We start from the raw sequence: 26,976 nt of genomic DNA on the forward strand, positions 1-26,976 counted from the left end.
GTCAGGGTCATGTGATTCCACAATTGGATATTTATTATCTGAGACCGAACCATGCCATTTGTTTTCCCTTGGAAGATGGTTCTGACCTCACAAGGTAACACAAACCAAATCCAGGCATGTTAAAAAGCGTGGAAGCACACCTAATGTGATATGTGGTATATGCTTCTTGGTATGTAATTAGGGCCCATTTCACAAAGCTACGTGAAGTTTGATTTCTAGGTCAATTTTTATTAATGAATAATCTCTAGTACTCATGCATTTGATTAATAGCAAAGACATTAATTTCAAAGCAAATTGTCATTATCAGAAAGGAAAAACACCTCCAACAGTGTACCGGAAAAAAAAAAAATAATGTACAGGTCACTAGTGCATTTGATATCTGGGCTTGAAATGAGTCTCTGTTTCTTATTTATTTTTAAATTGTAATTGAAGTAAAGAGCTGTTTGAATCTGTCAAACAGTCTTTAAATACAGTGCCTATAGTAAGTATTCACCCCCCTTGGACGTTTTCATAGTTTGTGTTACAACCTGAAATCTTGATGCATTTAAATGGGATTTTTTTCCTTTGATTTACACAATCTACTCAACACTTTCAACAGGCAAGAGAATTTTTAATTGTGAAACAACAGTTAATGAAAAATAAAAAAAAATGAAATGTCTTAGTTAGATAAGTATTCACCCCCTGAGTCAATACTTGGTAGAACCACCTTTGGCAGCAATTACAGCTGTGAGTCTTTTGGGGTAAGTCTCTACCAGGTTTCCACATCTGGATTGTGCAATATTCGCCCATTTTTCTTGGCAAAATTGTTCAAGCTCTGTCAAGTTGGATGGGGATCGTTGGTGGACAGCAATCTTCAAGTCTTGCCGCAGATTCGTCTTCAGATCCGGGCTTTGACTGGGCCACTCTAGCACATTCACTTTCTTGTTTTTAAGCCACTCCAGTGTCGCTTTGGCTGTGTGCTTGGGGTCATTGTCCTGCTGAAAGGTGAATCTCCGTCCCAGTCTTAGGTCTTTTGCAGACTGAAGCAGGTTTTCCTCAAGGATTTGCCTGTATTTAGCTCCATCCATTTTGCCCTCTACCCTAACAAGCTTCCCAGTCCCTGCCGATGAAAAGCATCCCCAGTAGGGGTGGTGTTACCTGGGTGATGCTGTGTTGGGTTTGCGCCAGACATAACGCTTTTCATTTAGGCCAAATAGTTCAATTTTTGTTTCGTCGGACCACAGAATCTTTTGGCACATCTTTTCAGAGGACAGTTTCTTCCATCTCAGCCATGGAACGCTATAGATCTTTCAGAGTTGTTATTGGCCTCTTGCTGGCTTCTCTGACCAATGCCCTTCTTACCCGGCTGCTCAGTTTGGGAGGACGGCCTGCTCTAAGCAGATTCTGGGTGGTGCCGTATAAACTTCCACTTCTTAATGATCGACTTGACTGTGCTCCAAGGGATATTCAATGCCTTCGAAATCTTTTTATACCCCTCCCCTGCTCTGTGCCTTTCACAACTTTATCCCGGAGTTGTTTTGAAAGCTTCTTGGTCTTCATGGTAGTATCTTTGCTTTGAATGCACTACCCAACTGGGGGATCCTTACAGAGACAGGTGTATTTAATCTAAAATCATGTGAACCACTTTTATTGCACACAAATGGGCTCCATTTAACTTATTGTGTGAATTCTGAAGGCAATTGGTTGCACCAGAGCTTATTTACTGTCATAGCAAAGCGGGTGAATACTTACCTAATGAAGACTTTTCAGGTTTCTATTTTTAATTGATTTGTTTTTTCACCCCCCCCCCCCCATTTTTTCACACATTGAAAGTGTTGAGTAGGTTGTGTAAATCAAAGAAAAAAAAATCAAATTTAAATGCATCAAGATTTCAGGTTGTAACGCAACAAACTGTGAAAATGTCCAAAGGGGGGTGAATACTTACTATAGGCACTGTATGTCACAAATTACAGCTCTGTAAATAGGGCCTTACAAGATCCCTGCTAGCATTTCAAGCAAGAGGCTTTGCAGCTAGGAACCAGCAAGAGTTGGGGTTAGAAACACACACTTAAAGGCTTCTAACTGGATATATAACTGAACTATAATCCCCCAGAACATGTTTAAAAAGATTAAATTAATTTACCCATTGTCAACAACAATCACTTTAACTAGAATTTTACTATGAAGGCACTTTAAATCGCCTGTTTTTTGGTTTAGTTTTTAACCAGGAAAACCAGATCTTCAACCACTAATGTTTGTTATTGAATATACAAAGTCTCATAGATCTCATTGTGGTTTTTCAGTCTGGGACACAATTTAGCAATCCACCCAAACAATCTCCTCATTTAGATGCTATGAAGCTGAGGTGTAGTGACATACCGCAACTAAACGAATGCAATGTTAGAACTTGTTTTAACCACTTTTTCCACTACAAGTCTGTTATAATGAAAATTATGTTAAGCAGTACTTTTAAAATGAGGTTGTAATAGACATGCTTACTGAGCAGGGGTTTCAGTGAATACATTATTTCAAGAAGCAATCGACATCAAAAAGTATAAATTCGACAAAGTAACAATCTGTCATGTAAAATGTTTTAAGACATTCATGCCTAGTTATCTTTAGGCATTAAAGTGAGTGAGAGCTCATCTGTGACAAAACAATCCACATGTCCTATTCTAGCCATGAACCAACAGCCACATATCATCCTATAACAATCGCTTAACTGTTCTCCGATTTTATTCACATTGTAGGTCTTACATGTGAATTGTTGAAAGAAAAAAAAAAAACATGTTATAGTATAAACATGTACCGTCCTTTCTGGTAGCAAGTTTAAGAAAGCTCTGTTTACATGACTTTCTGTCTTTCTTTGGGCTTTTTACCTGGAGAGTGAAATTGTCCCCACACCTTCGATGTGGAGATTAAATTACCAACAAAATGAAACAGTAACAGACTACATCAAAGAATGCAAAGAATGTGTACCAGCTATAGCAAAGAATTTACTGTTACTTGGGGGGACGCCCATGCCTCCACTGGTATAAATAACCAGTGTTCAAAAGTAATGCTGTTGTACTACAGATATCTGGCACTCTAGGGATCTTTTTTGGTTCCTTTTAAGTACCAGTTTTAAAATATGGTGATAGGATAGGACATGCAGGCAGGGTACATGCATTCTACAGTGCATCATTCTGACATGATGAGGGCCACAGAGGCTGAATCCTGCTTAATCAACCCAGAGGAGTCAGGAAGCGGGTTGAGAAGGAGAGCAGGGACCTCATACCCCTCCCTCTGCCTGCCCAATATCCATATCTCAAGCGACACTATGAAATGAACTCCCAAAGTTAGGCAATCCCAACCATTTTTTTTTTTTTTTGCAGGACAGCGTATAAGCATCAGTGATGGCTGGAGGCCAAAAAAAATGGGTAGGCAGAAAAAAGGCAGAGGGCTACGGGTCTCCTTAAGACCCATCAGCAGTAGAATCTTATTATTGTATTCTGACTGACAACACCTTTATCCAAGGAGACTCACAGGTGTTACAGAGCAGTACAGGGTTACAATACAAGCTTAATATTTAAATACAGTGTAGTTTACAGTAAATGCAAATAATACTACTAAAATACAATATAAAATAGGATGCAACAAGTTAGGATTGCAACAAGTTATATCTACAATGACATATTAGTAGTGCAATAGTGCATCAGCTGAGGATCCAGTAACATGGTCCGTAAGTCCAGTGCATAGTAGGAGGGGTAGATCAATCTAAACAGGTTTTTCCTCAATTTTCCTGTTAAGCGGCTCTCCACTAGCCAACAGAGAAAATAAAACAGTAGCCCATCATAGTTTATTCAAAACTGTTACACACTGCCAGCGTATGTTTAAAAATGCACTGTATACAACATGAATATAGCATTTAGATTTCAATACCATGTATGACCACTAACATACTTTGCATAAAATATTTTCTAAACAAAGTTGTTATGGCAGGAGAAAGGAAGACAAAACTCAAGCACATCCTATATAGACTGGCTAAACTAAAATAAATGACCAACAAAATAATTATATACCGTACAGACGAAAATGAAAGAGGTTATCTGCGCTGGGGAAAATAAACAAATGCTGCTGGGGAAGGGCTAAAATAATATAAATACGACTTCCAATAAACACTAACAGAGACAAAAACAACACCAACAACTAGATTTGTTCCCAGAGAAAGGAAGTGGTATCATAATATGAAACTTTGAAAATATGTCTCACATTACTGAAACTACCGGTGTCACAATGCAATGGGCATAGACCAGGCCACTTCGTAAAGTAGTCGAGGACAACCAGGACGAATCGGCACCCTTTGTCTGAGCGGAGGAACGGGCCTAAGATGTAGACCCCAACCCTCTCCATGGGTCCGCCGACAGGAAACTGCTGGAGAGGGGTGTGGACCAATCTGTGGGTTCTTTATGGGCGGTGCAGCTGTCACAGCGACGACAATAGTCCTCCACGTCTCATCTGCACCATACCCATTACAACCCCTGTTGAACCCGAAGTGCCCGGTGCCCTCCCTGCCAATGCCCTCACTCTCTTATATGCCCCATCCAATCCACACCCCCAAGCACATCACCCAACAATCCCAAGCATGCATGATCTGCCCCACCTCCTATCCCTCGTTCTGCAATGTCGATCCCTTTTTTCCTTGCATTTGGTAGCCCCTCTGTTCTGCAAGCTGAGCTCATGATTGGTGGAAATTCTCTCGCTTCTGGCATCACTAAACACCTGCAGTAACAACTAACTTGGCTCTGGGCCAAAGAAATTTTGAGTTGGCATTGCCTCCCTTGCCTCCTCTGAGGAGCCTGCACTGATAAGCATGTATGTTTTACATGTTTGTCCTTGCACTTCCTGGGTCGTTTCACCTCAGCAGTGTCTTCTGGATCAAAGCATGTTACTGCTTAAAAGCATGTCAGTCAATATGGGAAGGAGCTGATTGTTTATTGAAATGAAAGAAGTCAATGAAGGGGTGGGGACAATTTCACCCAGGAAGTGCAAGATAGTCTAAAAGCATGGTTGTAACAAGAGTTTGCTTTAACCTAGTGTAGTACCAGATATCATGTTGTAAAATGAAAAAATATGTTTGCTATAACACGTTTTTCTTTCAGAACTGCACATTTGAGACCTATATAATGAATAGAAATTGTATGGAATTATTTTGTTAGCTACAATTACTTTAGGACCATTTTACAGTCCTTACGTGATCATATTTTAATAGAGAGAATTCATTGTACATTATAATTCATAAAAGATTAGTTAAAAACATAATTATTTTATGACAAAATTATGCCAGTTAATTATCACACTGTGATAAATGTCAAACTAAATGACATTAGCTGCTATGGAATATGGAAGGCTTGTTAACTAAGCTAAAGAATAATATTTATTTCCTATATCTCCTTCTGTGAACACCTGTGTCATGACCACATGTGTGGTCCTGGGTACTCAAAAGGAAATAGTGCTGTATCTGTTTCTCAATGATAAAATATTCAAAGCAAAATCTAAAGGTATACCTCTGGATGCAAACAAATGATCATTTGAGGCAGCCTGCAATTCACAATTTTGCCTGTGCCACTGCAATAAAACTATTTTCCTTTTTGAAATGCTGGCCGCTCTGGTAGTAACAGGCTCTGCTTTTCTCCATGCATAGCTATGAACAAGGAGGCTGTGTTATACTGTATGTAGAATCAGTCCTCTAGCCTAGCTGACTATTGAATAACTTAAGAGAAGCAACATTACAGTAACAGCCTGCTCTGTGCCCCCAGTGACAGTGGAGAATATATAAGAAGCGTGGGATGAGGCTGCTCAATCATGTGCTGACAATTTGAAATGAATAAGCATTGCAGTAACTGACTGCTCTTATTCTGTACAGACTGACCTAAAACCCTCTCCTAGAATGTAAAAACAAAACAAAAAAGGCAAACCTCTGCTTTATTGAATAAACATAAATTGCTGCGCATTACCATCGAAACAGTATTCCCCTCATTCTTTTCAATGCAACCTTAGTAAGCAAAACCAATGAACGAAGTGCAATATGCATATATGTTTTTAAAAACAATGGCCATGTATGAAAGAATGTATATGTTCATATGGCATATGTTAACTGTTCAACATTTCTAGTTTGCAGCATTTATAGATCATGGAAAAAATACAAATTATATTTTCGTACGTGCTGATAAAAATGTGTTCCTATAAAATGTAATCTGTTCATATACAATTATTTCCTATGGGATTAAACCGAATGATGAGCAATCCATTTTAAAACTGTGTGTACACCTCTACTGTCTGCAGGCCCACATTGCACTGGTTTAACCCGACACCCAGCTCTGACATTCAGTTTGAGATTAGAATAAGGAAGTGCAGTATCTCTGATGACAAACTTGCTGGTCATCCTCCCACCTTTCCGCACTGACTGATTAGAAACTGAATAAGGAAGTTGCAGTAACCGGTGCGTTCTATTCTTCTCCTCCCCTCCCCTGCCCTGCACTGCCTGACTCATTGCGGCCGTTTTGACGTACGTGACGTCGCTTCCTTCCAACATGGCGCAGGAAGGTTGCTAATGGAAAAGCGAAGGGTTTCCGTGTAAATTCATCCCACCTTCAATATTTATTTATGTTTTCATTTTTGGCCCAGAACGTCTGCGCGGTTTAAAAGGAACGCTAGATTGAAGACGAATCCTGCCCCCGCCGGATTGGTACTCCTCGCCCAAGCTCAGTCCAACGCGTCATGTATGAAGGGAAAAAGACAAAAAATATGTTTTTAACCCGGGCTCTGGAGAAGATTTTAGCCGACAAGGAGGTGAAGAAGGCTCACCACTGTCAGCTGCGCAAAGCCTGCGAAGTGGCATTAGGTAAGCAGAATTACAATTAGATATACAAATGGGGATACATTTAGCTTGACATGACAGACGTCTAGTTGTCATTTTGTATGGGAGTATAGCTAAGGATTGCTTTGCTACGGTGTATGAGTGGTATTAATTAAGGAATTGGTATGGGACAGAAGCAGTATTAAGTTTTTGGGTTTTTTTTTTCATTTCTGATGATGCATCCAACGGGACCTTAGTCAATGGAAAAAACTGACCGGTCAAGTTATTAAATATTTATTGTCTGGCTTCTCTTAGCATTGGAGAGACAAAATAAAAAAAATGATGTGAGTGGGCGTTCTGCAAAGGTAATGGCAAGATTAAGAAAATTAAAAAGGGAAGCAGTATTAAAAACAAACCCGATTTTTTTTAAGTGCCAACACTTTTAAATTTACCATGGTCCAAATATATATATAAAAAAATCTACTAAGTTTTAAATTCAAGATGAGGTTTTATGCCCCAATAAATCAAGACGGGAGGAAAGGGTGTCATGATTTTAAAATCTTTTGTTGGGTGTAGGATTGGAAGCCGGTGTAATACAAACAGCTTAAAAACACAAAAATGCGATGCATGAGACTGATCTTTAAATTTGAACATAATTATTTAGAAACTACAGTGTGTCAAATATTTCATTTGCCCGTTGGAAAAATTGAAACAGTGATGACAATGCATGACTGCAGAAAAAGGTGTATAGTCGGTGGGGGTTGCCATGGGGGAAGGAGCAGGTGTCACAAGAAAAACGAGTAGTCTGTGTGAGGAGAGGACAACCGCTGTAATTATGTGAGGATGTTTAGCTGAAGTGAAACTAATTTTGAAATAGGCTCAAATAGACCGTTTGACCAAAAGGCTATAGTTGATTCAGATAACAATGCAATTGGCATTACTAATACAGTTTTTTTTTTTAATCTTCCATTTTTACCTGTGCAAGTTGCTTTAATCGTTCTGAAAATCAATAAGAAGTTGCAAGTTTGAAGGCTTTATAAGCACTGCATCTGTAGTAAAGGCAGCACAGTAAGTACAAACATGTTTTGCATAATATAATAAAGCGGTCACGTTGCTGTAAATTCATGTGTTTACTTGTTAGTGCTGTAAATTGAGGGATTATAATTGCATTGTTTTGAAAACAACAAACAGACAAAATGAATAACTTAAACTTAACAGAAATGTGGGTAACATTTGATGTCATGTTTTTTGGCTGGTTGATTTATGAGGATTGTAATTAATTTGACCAAACTGAATGGAGAGGAAACTATTTTACTATAAAATGTAAGACAAATGTAACATTATTGATGTAGTATGCAATACAAACTAATGTTTAAATTAAAACATCCTTTCAGATAAGTTGTGTGCCATAATTAACTTTAGTAAAATTGACAAATATCTAATGTATGGAAGCACATCAAATTATAACAAAATGTGATACAAAAATATCCAGTTCATTGATATGTCACCTACTTCTTTGAAAGCATTTTTTTTATTGTAAGAGATTGACAGTTCCTGTAAAATTCGTATGAAATCATATTGAGCAAACATGTAAACCATATTCGTTTCTTTAAGGTGAGTGAGGATTATTATTTTTTTTTTTAAATCTAACTGTGGCTTAGTCAGCAGTGTGGAGTAGTGGTTAGGGCCCTGGACTCTTGACTGGAGGGTCGTGTGTTCAATCCCAGGTGGGGGACACTGCTGCTGTACCCTTGAGCAAGGTACTTTACCTAGATTGCTCCAGTAAAAACCCAACTGTATAAATGGGTAATTGTATATACTAGGGATGTGCACGACAAATATTTTAACTATCGATAATTCCACAGCTGTTGAGGTCGACTAATCGAATAGTCGTCCCCCCCCATTCAAAATGAGACGTACATTAAATGCGAAATAATGCAAAGTGACAATTATTGCAATTGCAATAAATTCTGAACTTTATTTTAAAATACTTAGATAACACAACAACTTTAACAACTTTGTTAAATAAACATTAGGCTATGTAAAAAAAACACCTTCCTATTAGGAAACATACAGAAATGCCATAACAGCAGCAATAACATAAGCATACCTGTCAACTCTCGTGTGAGACTCGTATTTTGCAAGCAAGTGTTATTTTTTTTACCGATATTGTCACAAGCTTTTCCGTTAATTACAATTTCAAATGAACTATAAAGGTTGTGACAATTAAAAAAAAAAAAAAAAAAAAAAAAAGTAACTCTTGCTTATAAAATATGGGCGTCTCCTGTATAATTTTTTATTCAATTATTAATTTAATTTTCATTCAATAATAGTTTAGCAATGTGAGCTGCGAGGCAAATACCTTAACATTAGCATCCTTGTGGCAATAATGTTTTCCAGTCATAACAGCGAAATAAAAAATGCATTAGACTATCTAGCTAGCTAATTTATACAATCCACTCAACTAAACGATTTACTTTTCCCACGTTTTCAAACCACACACAACATATAGACTACCGGTCTACGTTAAATCAAATCGGCAACATACCTGTGCGTTCGAGTTCCAGTGAATAAAAAATAAATAGCCTGTATAGGCAATAGCTTGCTATGTATGTAGCTAGCTTAATAATATTAATAAATAAATGAATGAACAAAAAGGCCTGAGTGGCATTAACGCACTAGCCTTCCATGGAAGCAAAAAAAAATCCTAACAAAAACTTTAGGAATAGTTAGGCTAGCAGTGTCCATTATTATTATCATGTTCACTTATTCTTGTTTAAAAAAATCAGCATGTCCATCAGGTCCGGCAATACTGCAGCAGACGGTGCTCAGGCAGAGTTTGTTGTTTTTGTTTCAACTTCAGAGCCTGAGTAGCTATTTCACTGTGATAAAAATGTGACACAAAACGACTGGCCGCACCGACTACATTATGTATGGCACCAAGTTTAAAGCCATCGTTGAAGGTGAGCTGCAGAGTGTGTGCAAAGCACAAATTCGAGTCCCATTCAACAAACTCCGAAGATGATGTTGCTGGCATTGTCGTGAACACAGGCAGTGATTTCCCCCTTAAACCCGAATGGTCTGCAGCGGTGTTTAACACATTTGCGAGATTCTCTGCTGTATGCCTCTCCGGCGTGGCGCGAGTCTGTAGAACTACGTTTTTCATTTCCCAATCCTCGATGAAATGAAGGTTATTATGACGTACGACTCGGTATTCAGTGCAGTCCACGCATCTGTAGTAATCACCACCTTCTCATCCTTTGACAAGTTTCTGCGGACAGACGCTGCTGAATCGGCATGCATTTTTTTCGAGTCGAGTGGTAATTGTTTTAGTGCAGGGTTTTTCGTGCATGGACTGTGTATTCAGGTTCCACAAATTTCACCAACTCCCGAAATCCCTCACCTTCAACAAAACTTATGGGAAGCATGTCCTTTGCCACCATATTAGCAATAAGGGCTGATGTTTTTCAGCACGTACGTTGTCACACTGACGAGGCCTCACCGCAAAGGATGCAATGGCGGTTTGTTGCGGTCCTCTTTCCTTTTCTGTCGTTGCTAGCGTCACAGAAGTGTGTTTGGTTTTTAGGTGGGTTAACATACCAGTTGTAGATTTGTGGTAGTTTAATTGCACTGCACATATTTTACACTTAACAGTGTTTTCATTTACTTTGTCAGAGTATTTCTATGCAGAACTTTTCTGTGAGGAAGCCATCGTTAGCCGAGGTACGTTCTAGTTTAGCCAATCACAGACAAGAACTAACAAATCCCACCCTCCAGTCAATCTTCATTACCGCTACATAGAGAGCTAATCAGCAGTACAGGCTTTAAAATAAAATCAATATATATGTTCGACTATTCGGTCTCACCCCTAGTATATACAAATAATGTGTAAAAATAATGTGATATTGTAACAATTGTAAGTCGCCCTGGATAAGGGCATCTGCTAAGAAATAAAATAATAATAATTAAACATAAAAGGGTTTATTTTCTAACTTACCACATGTAAAGCACTACTTCAAAAAATGAAAAACTATAATAACATTTCAAAAGAAACTAGTGTGTAAACATGTATATGCACATACAAAACTTTAAAAACAAAAGTAGTTTTTAATCTAAAACGAAAGTAACAAATGATTTATCTTGCCTGTGTGTCACTTGCAGCACAGAATCCAGGTTGAGCTGCTGCAGCCTGCAGCTTTGCAGTTTTCTGATCGAAATGTTTCTGCTGAAGCACTGTGGCTAGCTTCAAGATGAAATCTCTCCTACCTTGTACAAAACGAAGGAATTGATGGCTGCCAGGTCCAGTAGAGATAACAGGCTTATATAAAAAAAAATAATATTGTAGGTTATATTCAAAATAAAAACCATGTTTTGTAAAAGGCGTTTCTAGTGTTAATGAAATGTAACTTTTAGATGTTCCACACACACACACACACAAATAAAAATTCTAAGTAGTAAAACTTGTAGAAATTATATTTTATATAATTTTGTGTGTGTGTGTTGGAAAGGTAACCAGACAAACAAGTAGATGTGCGGCGTAATTCAGAATGTGCGCGGCAACACGTGAATTCATTATTAAGCTTTCCTCACGATATTCAGAGTTGTTCTTTTCCTAGTTAGTAAGCAGACACAGATATTTAAATATCCCCTCCCCTAAATGACTGTGAATTGAGTAATCTGCATTGGTGCTGACGATTTTGTTTCCTAAATCAGAACTGCATAGCAACACATTTCCTGAAAAGTACGACAAACAGGTCGTGAGGAAAACTGTCATGACTTGTGCATGTAAACGCAGCCTATGTGTGCATAAATTATTTGGAGCCTAGCTCTGACATTACTGTTGGATAAAGTTTATTAGGTAAAAGGTTGTTGACTTGAAAACCAAATTTGACAATTTGCATACAGTAGTTTGTATGCTGTGCATTTTCAGGATAATAATTATGCTGTTGCACTGTAAGCCAAGTGGCCCACAAAGGAGAAAGAAAGGGTTTACAAATCCACAGTACTCTTTAATTATAAATCTTATTTTTTTTATCCAATGAAAATGAATGAGCATAGGACAGTCATTCAGAGAGTTCTTAATCCATTTTATTCAGTGGGTGTGGAATTTATTTTTGGAACAATTATTGTGTTTTAAAACCGGTTTAGAGTAATTTTCTAATGTACTGTAGTAGTGTTTTAATGACCTACTATACTATTTCTGTTCTATGGGAAATAATTCTGAATGACTGGCTATGTGTATACACACAGGGTTGAATAAGAATTCATCTGAGGATATTTATCAGAAGTTAAGCTGCATCAATTTTTAGTATAAATTACTGGTAATAGTGCTGTAATACTAGAAATAACATAGGCAACTAGGGCCAAGTCAAGCCCTAAAACTTCTAGAATTTAGTGCCTTTTGTGTTCTGAGCACCAAAATGAAAACATTGAAGGCAGAGTTACTATAGCATTGACTTATTTGCTCTGTGTGTGTGTCTATATATATATATATATATATATATATATATATATATATATATATATATATATATATATATATATATATATATTTTAGCTCAAAGAGACAGCTATATATACAGTGCCTTGCGAAAGTATTCGGCCCCCTTGAACTTTGCGACCTTTTGCCACATTTCAGGCTTCAAACATAAAGATATGAAACTGTAATTTTTTGTGAAGAATCAACAAGAAGTGGGACACAATCATGAAGTGGAACGAAATTTCTTGGATATTTCAAACTTTTTTAACAAATAAAAAACTGAAAAATTGGGCGTGCAAAATTATTCAGCCCCCTTAAGTTAATACTTTGTAGCGCCACCTTTTGCTGCGATTACAGCTGTAAGTCGCTTGGGGTATGTCTCTATCAGTTTTGCACATCGAGAGACTGAAATTTTTGCCCATTCCTCCTTGCAAAACAGCTCGAGCTCAGTGAGGTTGGATGGAGAGCATTTGTGAACAGCAGTTTTCAGTTCTTTCCACAGATTCTCGATTGGATTCAGGTCTGGACTTTGACTTGGCCATTCTAACACCTGGATATGTTTATTTGTGAACCATTCCATTGTAGATTTTGCTTTATGTTTTGGATCATTGTCTTGTTGGAAGACAAATCTCCGTCCCAGTCTCAGGTCTTTTGCAGACTCCATCAGGTTTCCTTCCAGAATGGTCCTGTATTTGGCTCCATCCATCTTCCCATCAATTTTAACCATCTTCCCTGTCCCTGCTGAAGAAAAGCAGGCCCAAACCATGATGCTGCCACCACCATGTTTGACAGTGGGGATGGTGTGTTCAGGGTGATGAGCTGTGTTGCTTTTACGCCAAACATAACGTTTTGCATTGTTGCCAAAAAGTTCGATTTTGGTTTCATCTGACCAGAGCACCTTCTTCCACATGTTTGGTGTGTCTCCCAGGTGGCTTGTGGCAAACTGTAAACGACACTTTTTATGGATATCTTTAAGAAATGGCTTTCTTCTTGCCACTCTTCCATAAAGGCCAGATTTGTGCAGTATACGACTGATTGTTGTCCTATGGACAGAGTCTCCCACCTCAGCTGTAGATCTCTGCAGTTCATCCAGAGTGATCATGGGCCTCTTGGCTGCATCTCTGATCAGTCTTCTCCTTGTATGAGCTGAAAGTTTAGAGGGACGGCCAGGTCTTGGTAGATTTGCAGTGGTCTGATACTCCTTCCATTTCAATATTATCGCTTGCACAGTGCTCCTTGGGATGTTTAAAGCTTGGGAAATCTTTTTGTATCCAAATCCGGCTTTAAACTTCTCCACAACAGTATCTCGGACCTGCCTGGTGTGTTCCTTGTTCTTCATGATGCTCTCTGCGCTTTAAACGGACCTCTGAGACTATCACAGTGCAGGTGCATTTATACGGAGACTTGATTACACACAGGTGGATTCTATTTATCATCATTAGTCATTTAGGTCAACATTGGATCATTCAGAGATCCTCACTGAACTTCTGGAGAGAGTTTGCTGCACTGAAAGTAAAGGGGCTGAATAATTTTGCACACCCAATTTTTCAGTTTTTTATTTGTTAAAAAAGTTTGAAATATCCAATAAATTTCGTTCCACTTCATGATTGTGTCCCACTTGTTGTTGATTCTTCACAAAAAATTACAGTTTCATATCTTTATGTTTGAAGCCTGAAATGTGGCAAAAGGTCGCAAAGTTCAAGGGGGCCGAATACTTTCGCAAGGCACTGTATATATATATATATGTATATACATATATAGATATAGATATAGATATAGATATAGATAGATAGATAGATAGACATATATATATATATATATATATATGTCTATATATATATATATATATATATATATATATGTCTATATATATATATATATATATATATATATATATATATATATATATATATATATATATAGCTGGCTCTTTGAGCTAATATATATATATATATATATATATATATATATATATATATATATATATATATAATTACTGCTGTGTAAAAGTCATAGGCATGTTGCATTTTTCTACTCTGATGCATTATGAGCATCAACAATTTACTCAAAGCCTGAAACTCTAGTGTTTTCTACTGTTATAACAACCTTGACTTGCATAAAGAAGGAAAAACATTGAGTGAAATAGCTCACATCACTTGATTTTCAAGGTGTGGTATCCGAAGCATAATCAACAAGTACAGAGAAACATCATCTGTAATTGACAAGCCCAGGACTGGAAGACTCAAAAAGCTGTCTAACAAGGATGAGCAATACTTGAAGATAATATCCTTAAGGAATAGAAAGAAGACACACATTGAATTGACAACAGAACTGGCAGAAGGCACAGGTGTCGTTGCCCATCAAATCAACAGTACGAAGGTCACTCTTGAAATCAAGACTTAAAGGATATGTTGCAGTAAGAATACCTCTGTTAAGAAAGAGGAACAAGACTAAAAGGCTAAAATATGCACAAGAGCACAGAAATTGGACTATAACAAATGTCAAAGGTGCTTTGGACTGATGATGCATTTTGTGTAGTTTCAATATATTCCATAAAACAATGTTGTCATGTTCTTTTATGTTTAGAAAAAATGATTGTCTTGGGGCTCAGAATTACAGTATCCTTCTTAATCTAGCCTATATTATTTAAATAGCCAGGTGCCAGGAAGTTCAGAAATCAGGTCCTACTACTGCAAATCCGCCATGAACTTATCCTGCTTCCACTTAATGTAATTGAAATTTTGTAAACACAGTAAATCTCAACAGAGTCTGTAGGTCATTAATTGTACTACCTGTTGGGAGCTGTCCAGGAAGCTACTTTACTGTATAGTAAAGGAAAAATATTTTTAATAAATTCAAATGTAACAGGGATTGCTTCCATTTCTGGCACTTATCCCAATAATTTAAACTATAATTAAATATATCAGAAAGGTGGTTTTAATACAGAGGATTGGGGCTAGTCTGCTACAGTATGAAGTAAAAGTATGCAAATGTTCACTGGTTTAAAACATTACTTAAATTACAGAGATGGAAATAAGACTCCTAAATGTCTAGTTTTATAATTTTGATCTTTCACAATGGAAGTACAGGGGCTGATACTTGATAAAAAATCATCATGAATACTAGGCCTATTTCAATCAGTCAATCAGTCTTTATTTTTATATAGCACCTTTCATAGTGGACCACCATCACAAAGTGCTTTACAAGATAGTGAGGAACAGTGCATAATACATTAAATACAGGGCATAGTACATTAAAAACAAACAGTAAAAAAAAAATGGAAGTACGTTAAATACAGGCATATTACATTAAATACAGGGCTAGGATATGCATACTGCCTGTGCACTGTTTATGGTCGATACAGATTGTTCAAATTCTGCATTTAGTGTTTGGTTGCACAGTTCATCACTGACCCAGCTCCTTTGCATAAAATATTTGCATCCATCCTGCTCTATATCACGATTCTTGCTTGCACTGTACAATCGAGCAGTAGTACAGTTCTGTATTTCCAACAACTCAGCCATTGTAGTACAGTGACTTTCTGTATTTTAACTGTGTGGGTCATGCAATTGAGCATGCACAACCTGGAATAGGTTAAGGAATTAACCTTGCTTCTTGTGTTCTTGTGTTTGAGCCTTGGCTTTTCATAGACCGTACAGCTACGATGGTCCCTTAATGACACTGGGGAAGTGATTGAGCACAGAAAAAAAAGGAAAGACATGTTTATCTATACTGTTCATAATGTAAAAGCACCTGGGGAGTCATATTGGGGGTTATGAAAGCCATGCACAGCTGGTCTCTAGTAAATGAAACAGCTAAGAATATGTGCAAGCTATAATTCCTAATCAATTTCAGTCTTGTTTGCATATAGTGGACATGCTGAAATTTTAAATAAGTTCTGCTTGGCTTCATCCTAATCTGTTTTCTTCCAGACAAAAACCTCTTTTGCAGTCAAGAAGTGATAATGACAGAACCTCCTACTGTACGTGAATACAGCAGGGGTGTGCAATTTTTGAAAACAACTTCTTGTCAAAGGGACAAAATGCTAGAAAAATCTACTTACCCTCCCCCGTCGTTATTTAAACATAAAAATAGCTTCTGCCTGTTTTTATTTCACTCTTTCTCTAAGCTGAATCCAACTCCTGATGTACAGGTGTTTTAGTTTGTTGCATCACAGATACAAAATCATTATAACTGCTACTTTGTGGAATTCAGATTTTTCTTGATGTTCTTTCAGTTTTGTAACTGCTGAACCCCAGGTTTTTAAAGGACATGTAACTTGTCAAGTTTCTCTGCATGTTTTGCACGCATAATGCACACACTATTTACACTAGGCCCATTCAAATTGTGCCGAAGAATTTTACAGCTATTTTTCCTCTTCTAACATCTTGTCCCATGATGGTTAACTGGAACACTGCTACAGCAGGGTGATCCTGGTTTCATACCCTGAGGGCAACATTCTTTCCCTGCACTACTCTCACTGAAAAATATATACATAAGTTAATTAACACATAAACACATTGCCATGAGATTTACAGTCTGTATTTTATTTTAAAATAATATTGTACAGACTCTCCTATATAAACAATTAATTTCTATCATTATACATATTTGTCAATCTTCATGTTTTAGTAGTTTCACAAATCGATGGATTGTGCATGTCCAATAAATAACTAATGTTGCTTCTGTTTAAATCTAGTAAAAAAACAACTCTCTCTCTCTCTCTCTCTCTCTCTCTCTCTCTCTCTCTCTCTCTCTCTCTCTCTCTCTCTCTCTCTCTCTCTCTCTCTCTCTCTCTCTCTCTCTCTCTCTCTCTCTCTCTCTCTCTCTCTCTCTCTCTCTCTCTCTCTCTCTCTCTCTCTCTCTCTATATATATATATATATATATATATATATATATATATATATATATATATATATATATAATAATGTTTAAATATGGTAAACTAAAATCAAAAGAAAACAAATCATTAGATATTTTGCCTGAGAAAGTTTGTCTTAAAATGCTTCTAAACAGTAAACTACTTTTTTTTTTTTAAACATCCGAACAAGTACACGCTTGACCACAAAGTAGACTAATTTTATAAATTACACAACACGATTTTTTCTAATCCGCTAATACCTTATTGATTATTTTTTTTTATTTTATTTATTTTTTTTTTAAACAATACTAGATTGTTGCATTTAAATGTCAGGTTCATGTATTAAGAAAGCAGTATCACATATTTGCTAATTTACAAAAAACCTAAATAATACCTTACATTTAAAAGATTGTCTAGAAATATACATATTTTTCTACAACAGAACGAACATAGGAAAAATAAATATAAACTCTTTTGTCCAACAGGCAAAGTATAATGGCAAAACTTGTTCTCCCTCACGTAAATCTTGTTGCCTCGAGCATCGGGCGATATGAATTGCACAACCCTAATATAGTTAAGAATCATCCAAGTGCAGATGCTTGATTAAAGTAGGTTTTAATGGAGTCATTCACGTGCTGTATAAAAAAAGTAAGAAGTGGGCATCCAATGATTATTAGAAAGCAAGTTGGAGGTATTCAAAATGTGACTGACCAGTGCCTCGTTCTGAATGCAGAGGTCAGCTGAGACAGAAGAACATATTGCTGAGATGCCGTAGAAGAAACAAAGACCTAGACAGAGTTTATTTGATCTTATTCTTTCAGAAAATGGCAACACAAAATACAAAATGAAGTTAATCTTCATCATAAAGTAGTTCCTACTACAGTAGCACTGCATGGAGAAGAGTACAAAAAGATGCACTGTATGTTAGGAGGACTTTGATGAAACTACGCATGGTCTTGTGATGCTATTTTACATGTTGTCCATGGTACTGACACCGGTAGAGAGTTTTTAGAGTCCTCACTCAAAAACTAGGGACCCTTATGCCCTTATCATGTCTGTCATTCTCTCCATTGTGAACACAACTGCCTTGATTTTGAAGAACTTCAAACACTTCTAGCCTACTATAGATGTGTTGTATTGCATTTGGCTATAATCTGATAAACACTCAGTTTTATTCAAACATTTGTAAACGTTTAGGTACAGTAGCCTAGTGCGATTGTTACAGTGCTTGCACTGATTTGTATCCTTTTTGTTGGATTGAATACATGTTGTGTGCTTTCACTTGGTGACACAAAAATGTTGCTTGCCATGTGAGCTGAACTTACAGACAAAATGAAGCAGCTTAATAATGCATGGTGTATCTGAACAAATGGTAGAGATCTATGTTTAATGTAGATGGAGTTTCATGTATTGTACCATATTCACACCAGTATATTTAAACGGACAAATTCCAACTATTTTGCTGTCCCTTTGTTTTCTTTATGGTTTTAGAGCAACAAGCGCCTCATTGATATTCCATGTGACAATGTCATTAACAAATGTCTACTCTGAGTCAGGCGTTTAGCAAAGTTAAACAGTTTGGTATGGTTTAGAACAGGGTTGCCGAATCCTGGTCCTGGAGGGCCGATGCCCTCCTGGTTTTTGTTCAAACTGTACACTAAATTGATTAATTGGACCAATTAAGCTTCTAATAAGGGCTTGATTGGTCCAATTAAGTAATTTAGGGGACAGTTGCAACAAAAGCCAGGAGGGACATCGGCCCTCCAGGACCATGATTATTGGGCACCCCTGGTTTAGAAATTAGAAGGTTCAATTTGTCACACAAGAATTGTATTTCTATAGAAATCAGTAGAGATGTCCAAAATCATATTGTGTGTGTGTGTGTGTGTGTGTGTGTGTGTGTACAATATGTGTGTGCTATTTCTCTATACCAGAGGTTCCCAAACTTTTGATTGCCGCGTACCCCCTTCCAGACCTATCAACTGTCTGCGTACCCCTAGCATACAGATTTATATTTGCATGTTGTTTTTAATATATGCTTTCTTGATACACAGATTTATACACAATAACATACTTACAATATAAATGGCTATAATAATATAATTACGGCTTCTGATTTTAGGGTTTAACCGATAAAACACCCCTGATACTACAAAAAAAAAAAATCTGTGTATAATGAACACCAGAAAAACGCTGGAAATATACTCAATTCACATAACTCAAAAACCTAATACATAAAAAACAAAAACAAACTACCTTTCCCTAACTTGTATTGATTAGTTAGGAATACTTTCTCGACTGGAGGCTTGTTCGCGGGATTTAAAGCTATATTACAGTTAAGATACGTAGGATTTAAAACAGAATTGCAAATTGTGGCGAAATGTAAAAAAAAATGCCTAAACACAAAAAACCCAGAAGAATGTGTCCGTGACCACAAGGATTTCGTTGTGGAAGACAACAAAGGAAAGAAGGTACAAAGTGTGGTACTGTACAGTTACTACTTTGTGACAGAAAAAAACAAGCATTTTGTAAAGTACAGTAACAGAAAACAATAATTTCATACAGTACATAAAAATCGAAAGCTCTGAAAAAAATGATTTACATAAAAATCGAAAATAGCTCATAATAAGCACCAAAAAAATTAAATTAATAAAAAACTAAAAACATACGTCATAAATATAATACATTTAATTCGCGTTGTGCAGTTATTGGTGGTGAGAGTTCTGTACGTCACTGTCCCTGTGTATCCTTGTTCTCATTGTTACCTCTTGGAGGTTTGCAATAAACGAGCACACCACAGCGTTGATCCCAAGTGTCCCGCTGCTGCGAGATTGTCTTGCATGGCTCTGTTTGTTTCTCCATTTCACGGCAGAAATTAAAATGAATTTCCAATGCGTTTTAAAGTTTTGTGTGAATATGACAAGTCTTATGAAAATGCAAAAAAAAAAAAACAAACCAAAACAAAACAAAAATGTTCGCCATTACACAATTTGTCACGCGTACCCCCTAAACACGTCTCGCGTACCCCTGGGGGTACGCGTACCACAGTTTGGGAACCTCTGCTCTATACCTACAGTAAGACCTTCCTTATGATTGTGAGGAAATCCCAGTCTGTTCCTGAAATATTCCCAAATTATTAAATCTTTCACAACACACATAGCATAATATAAAAAATAAATAAATAAATAAAAAAAATCTGTGCCTCCTCTGCCATTTTAGTTGCTATATTTGTCTATAAGTTCTCTGGTAGATTTACTGTCATTATGCAATTTTATAGAAAATATTTTAAAAAAATGATTTGCTTTTACTGATCACAAAATCAATGATACAAAAATGAACGGACATACTACCAAGTCTGCCAAGAAATACTACCTTTTTACAAAGCATACTGTAGTCATTCCTGTTTTGGAGTTCTTTTGCTAATGAAGCTTCCATTCATGGTTGTCTACTCCCCCAGGAGTTCTAATCAATCACTCAGTACAAAAGAAGTACCCAAAATTTGTGGAGTGAAATTGAAATCTCATGTTTCTTTTCTTACAACAGTAAACCTCAGCCTCAAAACCTCAAAAACCAATTCATACCGAGTTGATCTCTCTGCTTTTAGAGCCATTAGAACTAAATGTATTACATTTCTTGTTTAGACTCTGCTGTGTATACTATTAGGGTTCTGTATCTTGTCTGTCTGCTGGCTATTAAAGATTTGACCCCCGAGAGCTTAAGCATGCTTTTCTCATTATCCTGATATGTGTTCTTAAGATCATGCAGAGATATGTTGAGAAAAAACAAACAAAAAAAGATCTGTAATCTCAAACATCTCAAATTAGATTTTGCTATAATAATGATATTCATGAACAAAAATGAGCTTTGATGATTTGTGTTTTTTGTTAATTTGCCAATGGCTTACATGCAGCCTTGCTCCTACTTGTATTCCTATCTCTCCATACTAGAGCAGTGCAATACTTGTTGTGACTAAGAATCATACATTCTGGCACAATATTACATGCAATATTGATTGCGATCCTGGTGATCAGTAACAGTAAAATGTTCCATGATTTGAACAACAGTACAGTGGATAGTAGGACTTCCATTTTTATAGCTTCACATTAACTCACTGGACCACAGAGGAGTTGTCAGACATCTGCATCTACCACAAGGTATTCAAAGTGAATGTAACCATTCACCCAAGAACATCTCGCTGTCCAGCAGTGTAACATCTAGTGCTTGTAGTACAGTAGCTTGTAGTACAGTAGCTGCACTGAGAACATTTCAAACATATTACAGTAATGGGCAGTAGAACAATAAACAATAAATCCTATAGCTATGTGTCCTTTGGAGCACTTTGGAGAACATTAGCAATATTTTATAGATATTTCAAATAAGAAAAAATAATAACTAAGTAATATTAGTAATTAGCCTAATATGTTTCAGATAGTGCTTGGCCAAAAGTAGATTATTATTATTATTATTATTATTATTATTATTATTATTAATAATACTAATCTAATTTTGGGTTTCTGAATAATAAAGACCTAACACTTAGAGATATTGTCTGTGATTCTCTGGGTCAGGTTCTGTCATGGGTGGCTTACAAGAAAATGAACAGTCATTCTCTCAATAAAGTTCCATTACAGGTGATGTCCAGTGAAGATTAGTGTTTCAGTGCCACATTGTTTTAAACCATGTCACATTTCACATTTCTGTTTCATATACTTTAGGTTTACAAGCCATTCGATCTGCTTTGACATAGCCCTTAGATTTAATACTGTGGATGCTTTGTTTTTGATCACAAATTATAATTTTTTTTTTTTAAATTATTTAAACATAAGCAATACTGGGAATGTATTAGGGTAGGTTTTGACTGCCGCACAAATGGAACAGTGGTGCTGCTGTGCCTGCTGCACAAGCATGGCATTTTGACATATAAAGATGATATGGAATGACTATGGAATGATAATGGAAAAGGGTCTTGAACTGATAAAAACACCCACCTACTCACTGCTACTTTCTGGGTTATTCCATATGAAATCAATCTCCAAAAACCTCAACCTCCTTTGATTTGGATAAACATTTCCATGCATTTTTGCCTTTGTGAGAAGTGGTTACAGTGTAAATTCTAGGCCTGAGGTCCTCAAAGCTCCACCTGATTTGGACACCCTCCCTACCTTTACATGGCCATAACTTCCTCCATAATTGACATAGAAAGCTGGTGTTGGTGTCGTTTTAAAGCTCTCAAATAGGACTATATCAAACATATCATTATTAATGTGAAATACAAGATAAAGTTGTGTGAATCTGTGACCTTTGACCGCACCCAGATCAAATCGCGTAACCTTGGATTTTTATCAGTTTTTGATAGATTGTAGCCTAGACCTTTTATCTACATTTCGTACAAGTTTCATTTTGTGCCTGCCATTGGTCGAGGCACAGCACAGAGTTGAATGCAGTGTCAGGTGAAGCGATTACACACCTAATACAACTCAACAAAAATATTTAGTTGTAATCGACTATACTCGCCTGTTAAATTGAAGCTGCAGGAAGTGATGCAGCTGAAAAAAGATTCATGTTAATTAATGAACCAATTTGGCCTATTAACACATGTGACTAAAGTGTAGCACATGTGAATTAAATACAGATCAATACTGTAATGTGTCCTTTATAAAGTGAAAAACAAGAAAACCCAACTATAACTCAACTAAGTTGTGTCCTTAAACCTGTCTTTCAAAAAACATTTACATATTTTACTTATCCGATTAACATTCTTGACATTAAATGTTTGTAGCTAACATTCTTTCAGTTTTGCAGTCTATTTGATATTGAAGACAATTTGTTGCATAAATGGCAAGTGCTTCCAATGACTTTCTTGGCGTTAAAAACATCTAAGCATGCTGTGACCCATTTGCAAAGCATCGTGGAATGTGCCACACTAAAGGTTGCACCTTAACTAAGAAGCAGATCACAGACCACCAGAAGCTGAACTTTGTGTATGGCCAAGAGTTATGTTACCCTGGTATGAAGTTGCTAGCCCATCGTCCTCCTGACCAAGACCAAACACCATCTTCAACACAAAGTGACCCCAAGGAGTGTAGTTCCAGAGAATCCAGCCCTTGTGCTGTTCAAGACAAACAAGCGGAATGAAAGCAGGGTTGGCGATTTTTATTTTTTTTTTAAATTTAAGATTAAAAAAAAAAAAAAAAATTCGATTTTTTAATTTTATTTATTTATTTTAATTATGGAATTTATTTTGTAGTACCGCAGTTCTAGCTCTACAGTACCGCCATACTGTAAATTTAAGGATTTTGGACATGGTGGTTTGTGAATAGTTACATACCCAACTATAAACCTAATCGGATGTTTTTCATTATTTTTGAAAACAGAAGATCAATTTGTTGCTTTTCCATTCTACAGTACCACGTATACCAAAACAGACTAAAGACTGAGATACTCTACAGTACATAAATCATATGTTTACTTAGTAAAAAAATATTTTAAAAGGTCAATCTGGCCCAAAAACCCTGTCCTATTTTGTTGAAAAACACATAACAATAAATTACTTGACACTAGAAATGTACAGTACAGCCTAAAATGTACCACTATTTGCATCTGTTTAAATTCTCTCTAGTATTAAAGCAAACAGAACAATAAACGCCTACAAACTATTTATGATATTTTGGGTGGTGGAGGATGGATATGATACACAGTATTTTCTTTCAATTTAATTCACAGCATCCCTTAGCTTTGTCTTGGTCTTGATGAAAAAAAAACAAAAAAAAAAAACAGCAACAACAGCATTGAAACAAGTTAAAGGTAAAATCTTGAGAGAAACCGACACAAACACAGAACGCTTCTCTATGATGAAATGCAGGGTGCAGTTGAGCAGTGCTGTACAACGGCCTGTCTGCAAGGATTCAGGTCATTGAAATGAATTATTTATTGTGGAAGTCGTTCAGATCAGCTTTGTATGTCATGCAAGGTAAAACGAGCTTTTAGAATAGAAATAAAAAAAACCATAACCTAATCCTTTTACTGCAGAGCATCGTTGAATAGACCAGGTATATCCCATAATTACACTCTGTGTGGGGGGGGGGGGGGGGGTATATGAGAAAAGGCTTATAAAATTTTTATTTTGAAAAAAAATGTGCCGTATAAAATATGATATAATATGGATTTTGCTCTCCAGTCAGCTGTAAAATAATGTGTGCTACAGTACATCAACATTTAAGGAAGCTAGCCTATGCCAAAAATAGATTTGAAAAAAATTAGATAAATGAAATTGTCACTGGATTTCATTCAAATGGTGATAAGTGAATGGAATGGCTGTACTTAAGTTGCATACTATAACATCGTAAGCTGGTTTAGTATTTTTCTGTTACAAGAACTGACATATCTGTCTAGTTATTTAAGCGATAATGAGTAAGATGGTCTTCATTGTTGTATGCATGGTGGGATGTTAGGCTGGCAGAGGGTCTTGCACCTACTGTATAGTACCATACGTGAGCTAAAATGTCAAGACTAATGAACCAGCTAGGTTTATATATTGTCAATGTAAAAGTGCTTGTAGAAAAATCCCTACAGTAAATTGAATGCATTCTGTTTTTACCTATGTACTACTGCAACTGTACAGTAAGCCCAACAAAGGGAGTACAGTTATGCTGACTTTGCATGCTTTATATTTTATATCTACTTGTTACAGTAAGTTCAGCTTTTAATGTCTTACCTCTTTACTGAAGCTAATTAGGGTTCTCCTCTAGAATTCTGTACAGCCGGGCAGCAGAACATTATAGGCGGACGCACTTTTAATTGAAATAAACTTGTCTTGCATAATAATTATTTGATAAATTTATTGGAGTTTCCAAAAAAATAAAAATGTAACCTTTTCACTTTTTTAGCTTAATTATTGAGCTTATTGCTTCATTTAAATTGTTTTCTTTATGTTAAGTTTTCAGGGCATTTTGTTAATGCACGTCTATTGTTGTTTTTCGCTGTTCTACATTTTTTGAATGCAACTGTTCATTTTAACCATTTTGGTCACCATCTTAACTGTTGCTTGAAACCAGAGTGTAATAATCCAGTACCTCTGCACTTGAGCATTTGTATATCAGCTGACAAGTGTTCAGCAGATATCCCATCATGCCTTTATTCTTAAAGGCATACAGCCTTTATACATGAACCCCCAATATCTCTCACAAGCACCTGGGTACATAGTTTTACACTATCTCAACAAAAGGAATACGCTTTTTTCTTTTTTTTTTTTTGGTGCATATGTATAGCTATTAAGTACTATATATCACCTTACAGTACAATAATACAACAAAAAATGGACTGAATGATAAAACCAGAAAATAATCTTAATATATTTTTAATAAAGTAGCCGGCACAAATATAGTATTAGGCGGTGGATTGCGCCGATCGCCAGCTTGTTTTGAAAACCCTGCATTTATTGTCACTATTTTTGCTTTGAAAATAATCGGTTATCTTTTTAGCAGTCATTTTAACGTTTTAGCCTCTTGAAGTGGAGGGAGAGTTTTTAGCAGACTGCGGGAATTGTGTGCACATCTCTTAAAAAAAAAAAAAAAAAAAAAAAAAAGGGGGATCTGTCTGAAAATTGCGAGAGAACCACAATTGCGCACTGAAATGCAAGCCCTGCAGTAGTATAGGCTAGTATATAGTGAACGAAAGCTATGTTTACAGTACGGTACAATGTGTTTTTTTTTGTTTCATTTTTTTTTGCATTTTCAGGGACAGTAATGCTGGTTCCCCCCTTCAATAGACTAGGCCCTATAGGCCCAGCCCTCAAGCATCTGTAAGCAGTGATTAAGAACACTGAGGAGGAACCTTTCTATTAAATGAAAAGGCCCGTCTGTGCAACCAGATGCAGGTCTGCGATAAATCTGTCTTGCATCGCCTGCACAGGCCACATAAATTACATTGTTTGCCTGGCAGGCTTACCTCTCTGGGATATTTTCCAATGTCTTGTTTTACCACAGTGCCAACAATATGTACAGTATGCATATGATTCTCTGTGCTCCCAATCTTAAGTAGGACTTCACTCTGTTTATCCTGCAAGAAATAGTAGGGGTCTCCAACCCTTGTGCTGGAGAGCTACTGTGGCTGCTGGTTTTCGTTTTAACCAATCTCTCTTACTTAATTGAACCAATTATTGTCTTAATTAGTCAAGATTAACAGGTGCTCCAGATCTTTAGACACTGATGATGTAAAGACACCTATAAAACCTGCTGGATAGGGGCTCTCCAGGACCAGGGTTGGAGACCCCTGCTCTACAGCCTCTGCAAGAGGATGGTAAAATCAACCTCACAGTACTTTTTGTGTAAATGGACTGTCCCTCACATGACTAATACGTTCCTACAAATGGAATCCCTGCCATGTACTGTCCATTCTGTAATATTCTATTGTATATCTGCATCACTGTTGCAATTCAGTTTCAGTCAGATCAGACAGAGGGCAGAATTCAGATGTTTTTCAGATGTTTCAGAGAATGCACAAATTACTAAAGTCACAAAAGTGATGACTCTGTGGGACATTCTAGAGAACAGACCTCTACTGGAGGTACAGTAGATATCCACCCATGAGCCTCCCTGTAGGAATTGGAGGAGGTTTTAGCAATGGTCTCATATCCTTCCAGAGTAATTTAGACTTTCAGTAGACTTTTACCCATTCTGTATTGGCAGAATTATGGCTGGTGTTCCCCTCCCCCAAACTAATCCTAATTTAAGTACTGAATATTTTTGCTCTTGTTTCCAAAACCCAATATGGGTGAGATTTTTTTATAAAGAATGTACAGTACACAAACTGTTATAAAA

At 36.6% G+C, this 26,976-nt stretch overlaps 1 protein-coding gene across 1 annotated transcript in view; it reads left to right on the forward strand.

The window, feature by feature from the left end:
* The first annotated feature begins 6,406 nt into the window (after nt 1-6,406).
* Nucleotides 6,407-26,976, forward strand: part of LOC117394407 (brefeldin A-inhibited guanine nucleotide-exchange protein 1) — a 74,374-nt gene continuing 53,804 nt past the window's right edge. Inside the window, exon 1 of the mRNA XM_033992645.3 lies at nt 6,407-6,862. Coding sequence (XP_033848536.3) covers nt 6,739-6,862 — 124 coding nt within the window. The 5' untranslated portion in view covers nt 6,407-6,738. The remainder of the gene's footprint in view (nt 6,863-26,976) is intronic.

This window comes from Acipenser ruthenus, chromosome 3 (assembly GCF_902713425.1).
Source record: "Acipenser ruthenus chromosome 3, fAciRut3.2 maternal haplotype, whole genome shotgun sequence".
In the NCBI taxonomy this organism is placed as follows: Eukaryota; Metazoa; Chordata; class Actinopteri; order Acipenseriformes; family Acipenseridae; genus Acipenser; species Acipenser ruthenus.